The 18,886-nt window shown below is 52.1% G+C and overlaps 1 protein-coding gene across 1 annotated transcript; it reads left to right on the top strand.

The window, feature by feature from the left end:
* The first annotated feature begins 333 nt into the window (after positions 1-333).
* Positions 334-14,692, top strand: LOC144726667 (uncharacterized). Its single transcript, XM_078605429.1, has 3 exons — positions 334-870; positions 9,826-9,917; positions 10,609-14,692. The coding sequence occupies exons 1-3, from the start codon at positions 365-367 to the stop codon at positions 11,124-11,126; spliced, it is 1,116 nt and encodes a 371-aa protein (XP_078461555.1). The 5' UTR covers positions 334-364; the 3' UTR covers positions 11,127-14,692.
* The last annotated feature ends 4,194 nt before the right edge of the window (positions 14,693-18,886 follow it).

Here is an 18,886-nt window from a genome sequence, read left to right as displayed (position 1 = left end):
CTCTCCCTCTATTCCTCTCTCCTTTGATCCCTATCCCTCAATCCCTCCACCCCCCCCTCTCTCCTTGCATCCCCCATCTCTCCATCCCTCCATCCCCTCAATCAATCCCTCCCTCCCCTCAATCAATCCCTCCATCCCCTCAATCAATCCCTCCCTCCCCTCAATCAATCCCTCCATCCCCTCAATCAATCCCTCCCTCCCCGCTCTCTGCCTCCCTTCACACCCCCCTAAATCCCTCGCTGCATCCATCCCTCCCCATATCCCTTCCTCCTTGCCATCCCCCCCCATCCCCCCTTACCTCCACCCCAGCCTTCCGCAACACCCCCCCCCCCCACTCCACCACCACCACTCACGCCGCCAGGAAATGGAAACCACTCCACCACCACCACCACCGCTGTCCGTGCCAGCGAGCGGAGGCGCGGAGCGAGAGTCACGCAGCAGCGCCTCTCCCCAGGGACCCCCCGCAGCCTCGGCGGGGGGCGGAGAAGCGACCGCGGGAGGAGCGGGAGGAGCGGGAGGAGGAGGAGGATCGGTAGCCAGGGAGACGGCGCTACTGCGCTCCCACGCTCACTCCATAAGTAGGGGGGGCGCCAGACCCGACGCGTTCAGCCCCGCGGAACTCGGATCCCCGCTCGCGGAGCAGCAGCCGCCGGCCGAGAGTCATCATCACCATCACCACCACCATCATCACCACCATCACAATCATCGCGGACATCAGCATCATCAGCAGCAGCATCAGCAGCAGCAGCGAGCGATGCCGATGCCGACTGTGGCGTCGAGTTTGTCACCGCTGGTGCCCGCTACCCACGCGACCATGCTCTACCCCGGCGTGCCAGCTCCTTACTCTGAGCACGCCCTTGGGCTGGACAGGTATGTGCGTATGTCGGTGTGTGTGTCAGTGTGTGTGTGTCAGTGTGTGTGTGTATGTCAGTGTGTGTGTCAGTGCGTGTGTCAGTGTGTGTGTGTGTGTCAGTGTGTGTGTATGTCAGTGTGTGTGTGTGTGTATGTCAGTGTGTGTCAGTGCGTGTGTGTCAGTGTGTGTGTCGGTGTGTGTGTATGTCAGTGTGTGTGTGTCAGTGTGCGTATGTCAGTGTGTGTGTGTCAGTGTGTGTGTCAGTGTATGTGTGTCAGTGTGTACGTATGTCAGTGTGTGCGTATGTCAGTGTGTGTGTGTGTGTCAGTGTGTGTGTGAGTCAGTGTGTGTGTGTGTCAGTGTGTGCGTATGTCAGTTTGTGTGTGTCAGTGTGTGTGTCAGTGCGTGTGTCAGTGTGTGTGTGTCAGTGTCTGTGTCAGTGTGTGTGTGTCAGTGTGTGTGTGTGTGTCAGTGTGTGTGTCAGTGTGTGTGTGTCAGTGTGTGTGTGTCAGTGTGTGCGTGTCAGTGTCAGAGTGGGGAGCGGTAGTGTTAGGGGTTAGCGCGCTGCGCTACGAACCCGGCGACCCGAGTTCGATTCCCGCTCACGGCCACCAACACCACGTGGCGATTGTCTGAACCGGTCGTGGGCCTCCCCTGAGTGGAGTACCTGGAGCGGTGTGGAAACATCGGGCGTGGTGCTGGCCACCCACCCCCTCGTGTGCCATATCGGCCTTCATAGGAGTTCGCTAACAGCACTTGCCCCCAACAGTTTGTTAGTGCTATACGGGGGATCTTTGCATTTGTGTATTTGTGTGCGAAAGTGAGTGATAGTGTGTGAGTGCGTGTGTGAGTGCGTGTGTGAGTGATAGTGTGAGTGATAGTGTGAGTGCGTGTGTGAGTGCGTGAGTGTGTGTGTGAGTGTGTGTGTGAGTGAGTGCGTGTGTGAGTGCGTGTGTGAGTGCGTGTGTGAGTGCGTGTGTGAGTGCTTGTGTGAGTGATAGTGTGTGTGTGAGTGAGTGCGTGTGTGAGTGCGTGTGTGAGTGCGTGTGTGAGTGATAGTGTGTGAGTGAGTGAGTGCGTGAGTGAGTGTGTGAGTGTTCGCTGACAGCAACAAGTGCTCTTTAACAGGACTTGTCCCAACAGCCTTGAAAAGGCTGTACGGGGGATCTTCGTTTTTTTCTGAGTGTGTTTGTGTTCATACGCGTGTATATATGTGCGTGCGAGAGACAGGGATTGCGCGTATCACCGTTTGTTGATGAATGAGTATCTATACGGAGAGCGGTGGTGTAGCGTTTAACAGGCTGTGCTCCGAACCCGACGATCCGAGTTCGACTCCCCGCTCACGGATAACACCGGTGACGATTATCTTCTCCCCAATCTTGGGCCACACCTAGGTCGAATCAGCCTCAAATGAGTACCCCTTGAGTGTGTGTAAACATCGGCACTCGGGAGACAAAGGCGGCCGGGCGTGGTTGCTTGACCACCCACCCCCTCGTGCGTCGTACCGGCCTTCATCGATGTAGCTCGCTGACAGCACTTGCCCCAACAGTCTGTTAAGGCTACACGGGGGATCTTTGTATTGTGCGTGTGTGTGTGTGTGCGCTAACAGCACCTACCCCGACAGTCTATACGCTAAACGGGTGATTGTGTGCGTTGAAAATTATTCAAGTGCTCTCTGTGATTCCACAACGAACACTCGAGTTGCGGAAATTACGACGCGGTTATTAACCCTGCAAGTACAGACCGCGGTCTGGACTGTGAACCTGGCCACATGAGTTCGATTCCCATCAGTGGCGAGTGATATCCGAGCCCACTCCTTTTACCAAGCAACCACCGCCACTGTTGACCGACACGGCGTGGGAAGGCCTTCATCTCGCCGTGGATTGTTATGAACTATGTCATGTACCAGGTAAAGCCCACTGAGCTATTTAGCTTTTTTTTTTAAAAGCGACCTGGCCACAAATGATAGCTCAACGAAGTGGCTATTCATGTGGATATTTATAGCAGCCAAATACTCTAAACGCATGATTCTAAATGCGGATGGGAAAAAACCGGAGGACCCGGAGAAAAAATCCACGCCACCACGAGGAAAAACATGCAAACTCCAAATATACAGCAGCAGGCGTCAGGGTCAGGATCGATCTCACGACCTCCTGTGTACCAGGCGAGGGAGATTACATCTCGCCACCGTGGCGCTGTATTCTCGATTTTATTTTAAACCTCACCCTCCCCCGGACCTCCGATCAGCATGGTTGGCTTGGTGCGATGCGAAAGAAGTTCCACATACATAAGTACATAAACACAAAAAGCAGCTCTTCAGAAATTAGTTTTAAAATTAGATCTTTAAAAAGTGAATAGCTCCAGAGGCTACCTAATATCGGAAGGAAGAGCGTTCCAGCCGCCGCTGCTACTAGGATGAGCGGAGTTTTGCGTGATGGTTTTATTCTCCTCGGCGAGATCGGCTAGGTATTGTAGTTAATTTGTGGCAAGCAACTTTGTGTGTGTAATGAGTACGCGTGATGATGGCGACACGAGCTCCTGCCTCTATCTCTACGGATCTCCCTCCGCCTCCTCCCCGATATCATCGTTTGCTCCCATCATCATCATCATCGTCGTCATCATCATCGTCATCATCATCGTCATCATCGTCATCGTCATCATCATCATCGTCGTCATCGTCATCATCGTCATCATCATCGTCATCATCATCATCGTCATCATTGTCATCATCATCATCGTCATCATCATCATCGTCATCATCATCATCGTCATCATCATCATCATAGTCATCATCATCGTCATCATCATTATCGTCATCATCATCATCATCGTCATCATCATCATCATCGCGGTGCCCTTTCTACCCGTGCTCTCCCTATCTCATTCCCAGGTCTCTCTCTTTGATTCAGGTGCATTTAGGATCAGCATTGTTTACGTTCGGTTTGATATTTGCGCAGATAAACCCCACTGGGTAACGAATGCTCATCTTCGATGGGGATCGAATTACAGAAAAAATGTACGAGTTGCTTATTATGCATACGCCGATTAAAACATAATCCCTTGCAACATTGTAATGCCAAATTCCTACATATGAACCTAATGGCGGGACCACGGGGTCCCATAAGCGGCTCTCGCACAAACTGCGTTGCGACGTTATTTTATGTCTGTTGAAGGCGAACGACACGGCAATCTATTCCTCTCGACGCGCTCTACACGATGCGCCATTTAAAAAAAAAGTTTTGTTTCTTCTGCGCATTCGTCCTCGCCGCTGCGCATGGACACGACACGACAACAGAACGATCCGCGCAGGCGGGTCGCGGCGTTCGTGTGCGCGGTGGGACGGAGTCGCCAAACATAAATTAGTTCAAATCTAGAATAAATTAGTTAATTACCATTTTGACTTCCGTTTATTCGTGACCCCGGGCTCCCGCCATAAGGTTCATATGTACAACTACATCTGTACACTATGGTGTGTGTTTCTATGTTAAAACAATGCATGTTTTTTATATATATAAAACTACATTCTACAGACATTACAGGATATTCCTGCAACGCAGATCAATACTACCCAGTAAACATGCAACGTTGCATGAACCGTTGCATGAACGTTGCATCCGGCCAGTCAACTTTGGTGAAACGTTGACACCTTTACTGCTTAGAATCGTCCACGTGTATACAAACATAAATAAAAATCAATGCCATTTGCCAATTCACTGCTGGATGAAGGCCTCCCCACCATTGGTCTGTCTCTGGGGGCTATTCGACCATACTTTACCACGCTGGTCAGTTCAGGTTGCAAGTAAGTTGGTTAGGCTCAGGACCCGCTCAGGATGATCGCTGGCCACTCGTGTTCACCGTGACCGCACATCGAGCTCAGATGGCCGGATTCAAAACGCACTGCGCTAACCACTGCGCCGACGCAATATCATTCTCGACGACAACATCAACATCATCATCAGCAGCAGTAGTAGCGTGACCGCGTGGGGCAGACTAGGGGGGTGCCTTGCCTGCCCTGCCCCCCCTCCCCCTGTTGGCCAAAGCTACGAGTTGGGGCACCCCTTGACAACCAGTATGAGAAATGTTTTCAACAACAAGCTTTCGTGAATGCAGGAATTCATCTTCTTGGTTCTTTCGGTAAAGTCACGTAGAAAGGAAATAATAAAATAATAAAGATTAAACATAATAAAATACAATTCTCACGACGTTTCGGCCACAACGCAAGCAGCCGTCCTCAGGTGAAGAACAGGTCTGTCAGACGCTGTCTTTCCGACAGAGAATTGTATTTTATTATGTTTAATTTTTATTATTTTATTATTTCCCTTCTACGTGACTTTACCGATAGAACCAAGAAGACCAACACATTTCATTTGAAAGCGCGGTTTAAATGTATTTTCATGAAAGTGCCTTTAATTTACGTTTATTTCATTTTGATTCGAGCAGTGACGTTTGGCTTCCGCAAATTGCGCCTGACCGATTGCCGCACCCCCCCCCCCCACCCGAGCTGATAAATGTCATTAACCACGCCACCGATCATCAGCAGCCGCGGTCCATCCACTGCTGGATGAATGGCTCTCTCTTCCCAAGCCTCCGCCATCTCTCGCGTGCCCCGAGATTGTCCGCGCCCATGTGAATGATACTTTACTGTGATGATATTGCTGCTGCTGCTGCTGCTGAATTGGCACAGTGTCAAGTCAATGTAATTTTTTGTTGCTTAAACTCGTGACCCCTCGCTGGCACAAATCGGCCAACCAGAGCGCCAGTGGAGGAGCACAAACGATAGCAACGCTCAACAGATTCGGTCATGATATTCCCTTTAAAGATATATATATAAAATAGGCGACGTTTCAGGCAATGGCCCATCTTTATATATTGACGTGCTATGAAGATGGGCGATTGCCCGAAACGTCGCCCATTATATATGTATTTATTATTGATATAATAATTGAAAACTGTGTTGAGTTTTATTGTTATAATTTCATATAAAATATACGGGTAATATACGAATTGGGAACACACGATTTCTGCTTGTCGCTACGTTCCTGAGCTATACGTCATGCTGCCTAAACACCGAGGTGTCAGAAAACGGCAACTATTGCCAATGAAACCATGCGTATGTACAGTACGTCTGTTGAACTTCTTTCGCACCGTACGTAGCCAACCGCGCTAATCACAGGTGCGGGGGGGGGGAGTTGGAAGGACACCAAACTAAACACACCAATAACAAAATGAATCGGGGAACGAGCGGTCGGTGAAGAATGAGAAGTCGTGTGCCTAGCGCTCGCTTCTCGAGCACTGCCCCATGCATGGTGAAGTATGGTCAAATAACACCCCATCACCCCCCCCCCCCAGCACGACGACGTGGGGAGGAGGCGCCTCTGATCCAGCGACGCACGTGTGTCCGTCGTGTTTCCCCGCTGGAGGGCAGCACACGACTCGCACGGTCACTGCTTGAGACACCGACTAGACCGGCGTTCTTAAATCATTTTTAGAGGGAGGGGAGGGACACTTTTGCCGATAAGACATCACCAGCGTGAGGACCGCCACACGTTTGAAACCACATGGGGGTTTGACAGCACGATGACGATGATGATGATGATGGGGGGCGGTGTTGTCACTCTTCGTGATTTGTCTTCTTGGTTCTTTCAGTAGAGTCACGTAAAAGGGAAATAATAAAATAATAAAAATAAAACATTCAGGTGAAGAACAGGTCTGTCGGTAAGACAGACCTGTTCTTCACCTGAGGACGGCTGATTGTCTTTCCGACAGACCTGTTCTTCACCTGAGGACGGCTGCTTGCGTTGTGGCCGAAACGTCGTGAGAATTATTTTATTGGTTTATTTTTATTTTATTATTTCCCTTTTACGTGACTTTACCGAAAGAACCAAGAAGATGAATCTCTGCAGTCACGAAAGCTTTAAATCGAAATTCTTCGTGATTTGACAGGGGCCGCACTAAAGGCCACCAGGGGCTATCCGTGGTCCGCGGGCCTTGCTATGAAGGCCACTGACTTATAACGGTACTTTGATGGCCGTGACTCATCATCACCCATCATCCAGCCGTGGTCGATCCACTGCTGGATGATGGAGGGCCTCCCCATGCCTCACAACGCACTCACTAGGCGCCTGCAACGCGGGACGATTTCGTCGCTCCATCTCTCGGCGAGTGTTCTCAGCTCTCGGTTGGCACTCACAGGATCGTGACATTCTGACGATGTTCTAGACGGGGCTGGGACAGCTGAAAGTGGGCATAATCATGAGCCACTCTGTTTAACACATAGTAGGCCTTCGCTGTCAATATAATCCATAATACAGGTTTTTTTGGGGGGTTAGATCACATAAATAGATAAACGTGTCGAAGCTAGTTGTAATTACTGGCGAAACGTCGTGCTCAGATTGTAAATGTTGTGGCTTGGCTCTCCAACACTATACAGCCAGTTAATACGACAAATCGTTAACCTTAAATACCCAGTCGTTTGTAAAAGTTGAAGGCGGCATAGTACTATGGTAATAGAGCAAGTGCAGAATCACTGAACCCGAATTGATAGCTTGAAAGCATTTAGCGCGGGGCCCTTGAAAGTGCGGGGCCCGTAGCATATGTAGCTACGTTTACTACGATGATAACCCGGCTCTGTTCCCGCCACTGATGTTAACCGCGACCATCTGGAGTCGAACTCGGGTGTGGCCTGGTTCGTAGCGCACTGCGGCAGCCACGTGGCCTCTGCCTCATACAAAGACAAAGGCCCCCCCCCCCTCCCGAATAACCGTGACAGACGTTGTTAGCATTATTCACCCGCGCTGGGGGAACACGACTCCCGATTTCAATACCCACTCGCGAATGGCATACATCGGTGACGAGTGTCTGACACCGGTCGCGGTCCTCCTTTAGGTGAGCTCAGCCTTAAACGAGTACCTGTGTAAATTTTGACTTAAAACTTTCGTGACTGCAGGAATTCATATTCTTGGTTCTTTCGGTAAAGTCGCGTGGATATAAAAATGAAAATGATAAAATAAAAATAATAAAGTATTTTTCAATAATTATTTTTTCATGTATTTTTTTTATTTGATTATTTCCATTTTATATCTACGCGACTTTACCGAAAGATCCAATAATATGAGTACCTGTGTGCTCACGGGTTAACATCAGAACTCCGAGGGTGGCGGTGGTAAAAACAAAGACAGCGCAACCTTTGCGTGGCGTTAGCCCAGGGGTCGTCAGTGCGAGATGTTTGAGTCCTTCATTTAAAATAAAATAAAAACCCGTCTCGAAGCCGCTTCTTTAAAGAGCCGCCGCACGCGACTCTGCAGCCGCGGCTTTTGGCGATCCGTGTGTGAGCCGCTAACACCATCCTATCGCGAATCTCTCCAGCCGTGTGTCATAATATTTACTCGCTAACCCCCTAACCCCCAACCACCCCTACAGTCTATGCTCGATATCTTTGCCTTTGTGATATCTTTGTCTTCCGCATGCATATACATAAGGACTTAGGTTGAGACTGTCCCGGGGCGCAATGACACACAGTGTAACTGGGAGGGGTGGGGGGGTGGGTGCCGCAGACACAAAGCGAGAGGGGTGACACAGACATCTGCCTCGGCTCACCAGGGCTGTGGCGAATTCGCAACAAGGAGGCCGTCAACAGCGAGCCCCCCCCCCCAGAATGAGCGCGTGACACTTGGCGTGAACGCTTCACGCGAACACTTCGCCCCCCTCTTCTCTCTCTCGCTCTCCCAAGAGCTCTTGAAGAGGTGGCGGCGGCGGTGGTGGTGGCCGTGATGGGCTGGTGGATGGGGATTGGTTACGGGCGCCACGGTGGCTTGGAGATGTTAACTACCTCGCCATGCTATGCAGGAGCTCGTGGGTTCGATCCCGACCCTGACGCCTGCTGCTGTATATTTGGAGTTTGCGTGTCTCTCTCTCCGTGGTTGCGTGGACTTTTCTCCGTGTTCTTCGATTTTCCCTCCACATTTTAGAATCAACAACATCCACGCGTTCGCAGTATTTGGTTGCTGCTCCACATTGCCACGTGATGAGCCACTTCGTTGCGTCATCATTTGTGGCCAGGTCGCTTCTGACAAAAGAGCTACGTAGCTCAGTGGGCCGTATCTGCTAAAAGTAAAAATACTATAAAAGTTTAGTTTATATGGGGGGGGGGGGTCGGTTAGGATTGGGTATGGGAGGTGAGGGGGTGTTATTGTGGAGGGGAGCTCGCGGTGTGATGGTGGGGGCTGTAGGGCAGGTGTGGGATGGATGGAGGAGGAGGCGTGGTAGTGGTTGAAGGTGGTTGAATGTTAACGCGCGCTCATGTAGAGAGGAGAGAATTACTCAGCACAAAATAAATCGTTGAAACAAGCCTGACGCTGCTGCTGCTGCTGCTGATGATGATACACTGAATGTCGAAACCAGTCCAAGCGAGTTTGCTGCTGGTGTGGCACCAGTGCTGCTGAAGATGTGAACTCGCAGAAGGGCGCTTGGCTTATGGGATGTGTACAAGAAAATACATAGAAATGCAACATTTGTATGTATGCATATTAATAGAAAATTGCACCGTACGTAACCAACCGTACTTATAGGAGATGCGGGGAAGGACAATAAACTGAACACAAAAAGCAGTTCTAAATAAATGAATTTTCAATCTAGATTATTTAAAAGTGCACAGCTCCAGTGGATTCCTAATATCGAAATGAAGAGCGTTCCAGACGGCCGCAGAAGCGCATCGCGACCCAGCCTCAAATGAGTAGCTGGTGCGGGGTGTAATCATCGCCGCTGGGGAGACAAAGGCGGCCGGGCGTAGTTCCGGCCACCCCACCTTCTCGTGACCCGTGCCGGCCTTCATATGTGCTCGCTAACATCACTCACCCCAACAGCCTGTTAAGGCTGCACGAGGGATCGTTGTTGTACATCTATAAGCCTATTTATTACGCGTGGCCGTGAGAGATGGATGGCTAACGTCGATGATGTGGTGTGTATGTGTGTAGCGGATTCGGTCCTGCCCAGCCAACCTTCACAGTGCTGCAGCCAAACGGACTGAAGAGGAGACCCGCTCCCTATGACCTGGAGTACAACGAGGGTAAGCAACCACGCAGAGACACGAGGAGAGCACTGCACTGGTGTAAAATAACAATAAGATTTGTACTCATTTAAATGGATTTACTTGTTTATCCAGGATAGCCGCACTGAGTCACAGAACTCATTTTGAGGAAGGTGCTGCTGCTACATTGGGCTTACATTTGTAAGATGTGTCCATCCGAATCAAGTGTCGAAGGCTCGCTGGCAATGTGGTCACGGGACAGACCCAGGTGCATTGGGTTGACTGCTGTGCCAGGCTAGGTGCAGGAGGAGGTAACGGGACAGAGCCAGGTGCCATGGGTTGACTGCTGTGCCAGGCTAGGTGCAGAAGGAGACCACGGGACAGACCCAGGAGCCATGGGTTGACCGCTGTGCCAGGCTAGGTGCAGGAAGAGGTAACGGGACAAAGCCAGGTGCCAAGGGTTGACTGCTATGCCAGGCTAGGTGCAGGAGGATGCCACGGGGTAGACCCAGGTTGCCATGGGTTGACTGCTGTGCCAGGCTAGGTGCAGGAGGTCATGGGGCAAACCCAGGGTGCCATGCGTTGACTGACGACTGCCAGGATGAACCAGCTGCGCCCCCTGTACACAAACGGAGAGACTCGCGCGCACCACGCAAAGTCCCTCGTGCGAAGGCAGGCTACCCCGACCAGCTCACGCCAAACGACTCCCCCACCCCCCACTCCACCCCAGGTCCCATCGTGAAAACCCCGCGGCGAATCTTCACCAACAGCCGCGAGCGATGGCGTCAGCAGAACGTGAACGGCGCGTTCGCCGACCTGCGCAAGCTCATCCCGACTCACCCGCCCGACAAGAAGCTGAGCAAGAACGAGATCCTGAGACTCGCCATGCGCTACATCACCTTCCTCGACCGCCTCCTGCGCGACCAGTCCGCGGGTCAAACCGGGCCCTCCATTGCGCACGGGTCCGGGAACGGCCTGATGACGATGGGTGGCGGCGGAGGGATCAACCAGATCACCTCCACTTCCTCCTCCTCGCCACCGCCGCCGCCGCTGCTGCAGCCGGGATCGAACCGGGACGTGCGCGGCTCGATGGTGGATGACGCGGCGGCTGCGGCTGCGGGGAGGGACGACGAAGCGTCGGAGGACGTGGCGTCGCCCTGGTCGAGCTGCGGCAGCTGCTGCGACGGTGGGACGGGGTCGCCGGGGAGTTTGTGCGACGAGAGGAGTCAGCATCAACACCAGCGGTGACCTCCTCCTCCACCACCAGCACCAGCACCACCATCGTCATCATCATCAGCAGCGTCGTCAGCCGTGATATATCCACTGCTGGATGAAGGACTCACAATTGACTACACCAACACGCACGGTCGCGCGGTGCGCCTTTGGTTGCATCCGCAAATTAATGAACGGATGAATGAATACTGCAACAATAACAACAACAGCAATTGCCGTCAATCGTCACTAATTGGTGGTGACGTCACCGCGGCGCTTGTGCCAGGCTAGGTTTACATTGGCCATAAAGAAGTAAATACAATGGTACACGTAAAAAAAAAATACACAGACACGTGGCTTTAACAGAGCTACGGCGAGGGGAAGCTAGTTTCGGGCCTTTGAATGGCCCATGCATACAGGGGATTTCATGAAAGGATAGGGTACGCAAATACAGAGCAGAATGTGGAGGAGGATAGGGTAAACGAATTGGAGGTTGGGAATAGAACGTGCAGGAAAGGGTAGCTGTGGACAAGGGCGCTACAGTGGCGAGATGTTAACTCCCTCGCCTGGTATGCCGGAGGTCGTGGGTTCGATCCCGACCCTGGCGCCTGCTGCTGTATATTTGGAGTTTGCATCTTCTCACCGTGGCTGCGTGGATTTTTGTCCGGGTCCACCAGTTTTTTTCCCCTCCACATTTATAAACACGCCTTTCGAGTATTTGGCTGCTGCTATACATTTCCACGTGATAAGCCACGTCGTTGATCTATCATGTGTGGCCGGGTCACTTCCGAAAAACAGCTCAGTGGGCATTATCTGGTAACATGAAAAAAATGTTTAGTTTAGATGCTCGGAAGAGGAGGAGGTGGTGGTGGGTGGAACACATGTGCAGGGTGGAGGAGGAGGGCCTGCTCACTGACACCACGCGTTACAGTGGCACCCAGAGGCTGCAAGTCGGAAGACCCAACCCCTAGACGGTGGCGACGATGATCAAGGCTGTAAGAGTGGTCCTTGGAGGATTGGGGTATTGACTTTGACAACTCCTACGTGAGCTAGCAGAAGGGAGCACGCTCTGGCGAGAGGTACGGAGAGCATCGACTGCATTGGCAACTTGAAAAGGTCCGATGTACGTATCCACAAAAGCCTCACGGAGTCTCAAGACGAGGGTCCTGCCTGGGCACATTTGTGACGATTTCCCTTTTGTCTGCGTGCTCGGAGAAGTTTCACCGCGCACAGCAAGGGGATGCCACTCAAAGGTCCGCACGTAACGGGTTCATGAGCCCACTTGCTGTTCTGCACTTCCGCCTTTTGGCCACCTCGCATCTCATCCGGGTGGGAGTCTAACATGCATCTCGAGGTCATCCACTGACCCCTTGCTTCCAAAGCGCTGCATCACAGGCGTACGTGCGTCTCATCCTCTCAGCACAACCTACATGCCACAGTAACGTGGAATTTCCTCCACTGGCTTTGAGGACACGTAATGAAATGAGCGCGACTCCAGGCTCAGCTGAGCACAAGAAACACTTTTTGACTTTGCCAACACAGTGTTTTCCCCATATGGACAGACCGGTCCTTGCCATGATAATGTGGAATTTTCACTTTTAGCGAGCAAATCCGCAGCGGTGTATTTTGTAATAAATGTGTCAATATAATGAGTGTTGTTTTGGCTAATCACGGATCGTGTATTATATGCTGTGTATATATATACAGTACTGTATTGTCATTTATACAGTACCTGTATACATTTTTGCATGTGTGTGCGTGTATGTATGTATGTGTGGGAATGTGTATTTGTTTGTAAGCTTCTAACGATTGCAGGATTCATTATTTATTGATCTCGTTTTGCGCGTTTCGTTTGTGTTTTTTTCCGTAAATTCGATTCCCATTTTAATCTCACGACAACATTTTGATCGCCCCATCTACCTATACGCACGTAACGTTCGACAAATGTTTTGCTAATTGTTGAGCCATGAGCAACAACCACGCTGGTCCGTTCACGTTGGAATAAGGTTTGCTGGGGCGACTCAGGACCGGCTACAGATGATCGACCACTCGCCACTGACGTGATGATGTTGGCCGTGGCCTTCTAGCCAACTTCGATGCCCGAACGCATCAGGCAGGGGATCGGCAACCTGCGACACCGGAGCCACACGCGGTGGCTCTTGAAGGACTGCAGCTGCGGCTCTTGAAATTCGAAAAAAAGGCTCTTATTGTGATTTTGGTTGCCGAACCCTGACCATGGAAGTCCAGTTTACCATGGGAGTCCAGTTCATCATGGGAGTCCAATTTACCATGGGAATCCAGTTTACCATGGAAGTCCAGTTTACCATGGAAGTCCAGTTCACCGTGGGAATCTAGTTTACCATGGAAGTCCAGTTTACCATGGGAGTCCAGTTCATCATGGGAGTCCAGTTTACCATGGGAGTCCAGTTTACCATGGGAGTCTAGTTCACCATGGAAGTCCAGTTCACCATGGAAGTCCAGTTTACCATGGAAGTCCAGTTCACCGTGGGAGTCCAGTTTACCATGGAAGTCCAGTTCACCATGGAAGTCCAGTTTACCATGGAAGTCCAGTTCACCGTGGGAGTCCAGTTTACCATGGGAGTCCAGTTCACCATGAGAGTCTAGTTCACCGTAGGCCAATTACAATCATAATCACAACCGAGCACTTGGGCTCGAGCAGCCGTCTCATCGCTCATTCGCACAAATCCTCAATGGTGCCACGTTCGCAACGGCCGCTCCCGGAGCATTTTAATCCCAAGCCGTCCTCCGCGCGAACGACATTTTTCAATCGGAATGATTACAACAACAACAGCAACAACAATAATTGTTTTTTTTGCTCGACGATGATTGAAATCGATGGGGGGGGAGGAGGGGGAAGTCGGCGTGACTCTGCGAGCGAACACGTGTTCGGTGGCGCACGCGATCAAAGGGAAAGGAGTCATCAATCATTGACTGGCTCGCGTGCTCCAAGCCTGGGCCGCCCACGAATCAGCTGTCCTCGTGTTTACCCAATACCCTCCATTGCAGGGATGTAAATGCACGGTGCAACTCACTGCGCGCACCTGCTGATTGGTAAACAACGAAAAGCCGCGCGTTTCGATTATATATATGCATAATTAAATACTCGGTGTTTAATAACACATCGGATTTTTTGCTGGATGATGGTCTAACTCTGAACGAAGCCGTGTCGGCCGTGTGCATTGTTTGACCATACTTCACCGCGCTGGTCACGTGCGGTTGGGTGCTACGTATGTGTGTATGTCGAACCTCTTTCGCACCGTACGCGACCACACGATTCTCTTGCGGCGGAATGCGGACGAGAGTTGAATTGAAGGGATCTCAAGACTAGTTTTGCGACATCTCCTTCCACGGGTCGCCGTCTAAACGAGAACGTCGTCACAACCCTCCACGGCGTGCAGGGACACACAGGGGCAGCTGGCAACTGTCGCAGGCAACTTGTAACAACCCCGCGTGGAAATGACTTCCAATGCTGGTCATACCCGTGCCGCTGTATCGTGACATCATCACGTGCGTTCGCAGTGTACGTTGCAATGCCTGTACTCGTCATTTTGCACGGTTCCATAAATATATCGTTTGCCATACGAAGCAGTTTTGACTCGTACTGCGCGCGCACGTGTGTGTGTGTGTGGCGTGTGCACGTGTACACCGATTATAATTGACATCCCGTTCTCAATCCACTGCTGGATGAACCCGGCCACCCGAGTTCGATCACGGTGGCGGCGAGCAACTTCAGTGGTGGTGTCCAAACACCACAGGCGGCGGTCCCTTCCCCAAACTTCACCACGACTGGCGTGGTGAAGTATGGTTAAACACACCCCCCACCCTTCCACTGCATTGACAAGGGCGCTGTAAATTGTTACTGTTCATTATTAAACTATTGAGTGTGTGGTGTGGTGTGTGTGGTGCAGTGTGTGGTGTGTGTGGTGTGTAGTGGATATGGTGAGTGGTGTAGTGTGTGTAGTGTGTGTAGTGTGTGTGGAGTCTGTGTGGTGTAGTGTGTGTGTGGTATAGTGTGTGTGTGATGTGGTGTAGTGTGTGGTGTGTGTGGTGTAGTGTGTGGTGTGTGTGTGTGTAGTGTGTGTGTGGTGTCTGTGTAGTGTGTGTGGTGTAGTGTATGTGGAGTGTGTAGTGTGTGGTATGTGTGTGTGGTGTGTGTAGTGTGTGTAGTGTATGTGGTGTCTGTGGTGTGTACAAGACGTGAGTTGATCATGTTTTGTGATGGTTCTGTCTATGTTGTGAAAAATTACGCAGTCGATACACAAGGAAACACACAGCTACACACATACACAAAGATCCCCACAGCCTAATACAGTAGATTAAATGACACCAAAGACAAAGATCCACTGTGTAGCCTTAACAGACTGTTGGGGCAAGTGCTGTTCGTGAGGAGCACCTATGAAGGCCGCCACGGCACACGAGAGGAGTGGGAGGCCAGCACCACGCCCGGCCGCCTTCGTCTCCCTCGTGGCGATGTTTACACACCGCACCAGGTACTCATTTGTGGCTGAGTCGACCTAGGGGAGGCCCAGGACCGGTTCACATAGCCGTTACTGGTGTCGGCCGTGAGCAGGAATGCAACTCGGGTCGCCGGGTTCGTAGCGCAGCGCGCTAACCGCTGCACCACCGCTCCTCCCCTAAATTGGCACTGAATAAAGACATATACACATTGGGGTTCCAATTCGACGTACAAAAACACCTCTCTGGCCTTTCTGTGTGCTGTGGCCATGCAACCCAAACTATGGACCATATCGCAAACCCACTGGTGCTCTGCGCTCCTTCAACAGAGGAGGAGGAGGGACAGCAACACATTCCTGCGGAGGGAGCTGGTAGGAACGTTGGGTTGCTCGGTCAATGGCCAGGGTCAACGGCGGCGTGGTGTATTCCGCAAATATGCCCGACTGTGAGGGCGGGCACAAGCCGGCAGTGAGTAGGTTAAACGTTGAGTTTTATAAGGGCACCACGGGGTGACCAGCCCCTCCCCACCCAGCCCCACCCTCCCCACCCAGCCCCACCCTCCCTACCCAGCCCCTCCCCACCCAGCCCCTCCCCACCCAGCCTCTCCCCACCCTCCCCACCCAGCCCCTCCCCACCCTCCCCTCCCCACCCAGCCCCACCCTCCCCACCCAGCCCCTCCCCACCCTCCCCTCCCCACCCAGCCCCTCCCTCCCCACCCAGCCCCTCCCTGCACGACGGACACAATAATCCGCTGTGGGCTGGTGTAACCAGGAGGTTCCTACCAGTAAAACGACACGAACTCTCTTTCTCTCTCGCTCTGCTGAAGCCCTCTCGTCGTGACCAGCGGCAGACATCAACGTCCAGCTGCTGGACCGCATTTCTGACAATAAACTCAAGAGCAGAATGGGCACGTCCCATTCGGAAATGCATCCTGTGCGCCGATCATTGCAGCTCGTTGTTGATCCCAACTGCGGGGATGAGGACTTCTGCCACGCCGTGCAGGTCTTGCGGATGGGGTTATTTGACCATACTTCACCACGCCGGTCAGTGCGGAGAGCATGGACGGGGCATGGAGTAGAGTACAATAGGCGTTGATGCACTGCCCTCTGCTGCACGCACCATGCAAATCGCACCTCGGCACAGCGCGTGGAAACGGTGGACTTTCTTAACAGGGTGGAGAGCAAGCCATAGCAGGCTTGTGCGTCTTGCATTCGTGATGTGGTGCGAATTAAAATGACAATTTACTACATTGATGCTTTAACATGGATATATATATACACACAGGGTGGCCCAAAAGTTAGGATAAACAGGATTATTATATTTATGTTAACGCATGGCATAAGGGTTATTTCATTTATGTTCATAAATGTTCAAACTGACTTCCATCAACATTCATGCATGATGCACGAATTCCCTTTAGAAATTAATTTATAACTTTTTTTTTAACATTCATCAATTATGTTTTGTGGCATCAATTCATTCACAGGGTTCTGCCTTTGTCGAGTTTTGTAAACGACGGATTTGTGGTGACCCCCACAGGAATAAGAAGTAAAAAATGAAGAAGTAAAAAATATATTAATAATGATAATAGACAAAATGTTAACTTAAAACATAAATAAATACAATCGTTTTACTCCACTGTTAAAATAAAACACATTCCTGCGGAGGGAGCTGGTAGGAACGTTGGTTTGCTCGGTTAATGGCCAGGGTCAACGGCGGCGTGGTGTATTCCGCAAATATGCCCGACTGTGAGTGTGGGCACAAGCCGGCGTGAGTAGGTTAAACGTTGAGTTTTATAAGGGCACCACGGGGTGACCAGCCCCTCCCCACCCAGCCCACCCCTCCCACCCCCCCACCCAGCCCCACCCTCTCCACCCTCCCCACCCAGCCCCTCCCCACCCTCCCCACCCAGCCCATCCCCACCCTCCCCTCCCAACCCTCCCCTCCCCACCCAGCCCCACCCTCTCCACCCAGCCCCTCCCCACCCTCCCCACCCAGCCCCTCCCTCCACACCCAGCCCCTCCCTGCACGACGGACACAATAATCCCCTGTGGGCTGGTGTAACCAGGAGGTTCCTACCAGTATAAACTAACCCTGTGTGTCCTGACTTGTGGGCCACGCTGTGTATCAGACACTGTTGAGCGAGATCTTTGAGTTGAGAGTGATTGTCTACTCTAAATGTGAGAAGGTGGGCAGCAGAGACGCACATAACAACACCGATCTGCCCCCCACGAGTTGGTGACCCTCTTTAAACGCCGTGCTGGAGAGGAGGAGCGGTGGTGCAGCGGTCGTCGCATCGCGCTGTGACACCGATCGTTCTGAGTTCCACTCCCCGTCCACATCTGTGGCGAGTGACAGCTGAACCGGTTATACTGGTAGGAACCTCCTGGTTACACCAGCCCACAGGGGATTATTGTGTCCGTCCGTCGTGCAGGGAGGGGCTGGGTGGGGAGGGGCGAGAGGGGAGGGTGGGGAGGGGCTGGTTGGGGAGGGTGGGGAGGGGCTGGGTGGGGAGGGTGGGGAGGGGCTGGGTGGGGGGTAGGAGGGGTGGGGCTGGGTGGGGAGGGGAGGGGCTGGTCACCCCGTGGTGCCCTTATGAAACTCAACGTTTAACCTACTCACGCCGGCTTGTGCCCACACTCACAGTCGGGCATATTTGCGGAATACACCACGCCGCCGTTGACCCTGGCCATTGACCGAGCAACCCAACGTTCCTACCAGCTCCCTCCGCAGGAATGTGTTTTCTGGGCCTCCTTTTCACCAACGCGTAGGATAGTGACCAGCGTGGTGAAGTATGGTCACCCCCCCACCCCACCCCCGCCACCAGGGCCGACACGGCGTGAGGACTTTATCTGAGAGTGGATTGACAAAGTTACGTAAATTATTACAATATTGAAAGTAAGGTCTTATTTTCATTTCAACAAGACAACACACTCCAATATGGCACTTCTACCACGGACGCAAAGCACTTCCATGCGGGGAGACAATCAAACAAAGACAAAGATCCCCCGTATAGCCTTAACAGACTGTAGGGGCAAGTGCTGTTAGCGAGTAGAATCTACAAAGGCCGGAACGGTACACGAGGGGGTGGGTGGCCAGCACCACGCCCGGCCGCCTTTGTTTCCCCAGTGGCGATGTTTACACATCGCATCAGGTACTCATTTGAGACTGAGTCGACCTAGGGGAGGCCCAGGACCGGTTGAAATCATCGTCACTGGTGTTGGCCGTGAGCGGGAATAGAACTCGGGTCGTAGCGCAGCGCGCTAACCGCCACACTACCGCTCCCCAGATACGTGCCCAGACATGCATACACCCACTCA

The sequence above is a fragment of the Lampetra planeri genome, chromosome 24 (genome assembly GCF_965212315.1).
Source record: "Lampetra planeri chromosome 24, kcLamPlan1.2.h2, whole genome shotgun sequence".
Lineage (NCBI taxonomy): Eukaryota > Metazoa > Chordata > Hyperoartia > Petromyzontiformes > Petromyzontidae > Lampetra > Lampetra planeri.
This window is presented reverse-complemented; position numbering and strand designations above follow the sequence as displayed.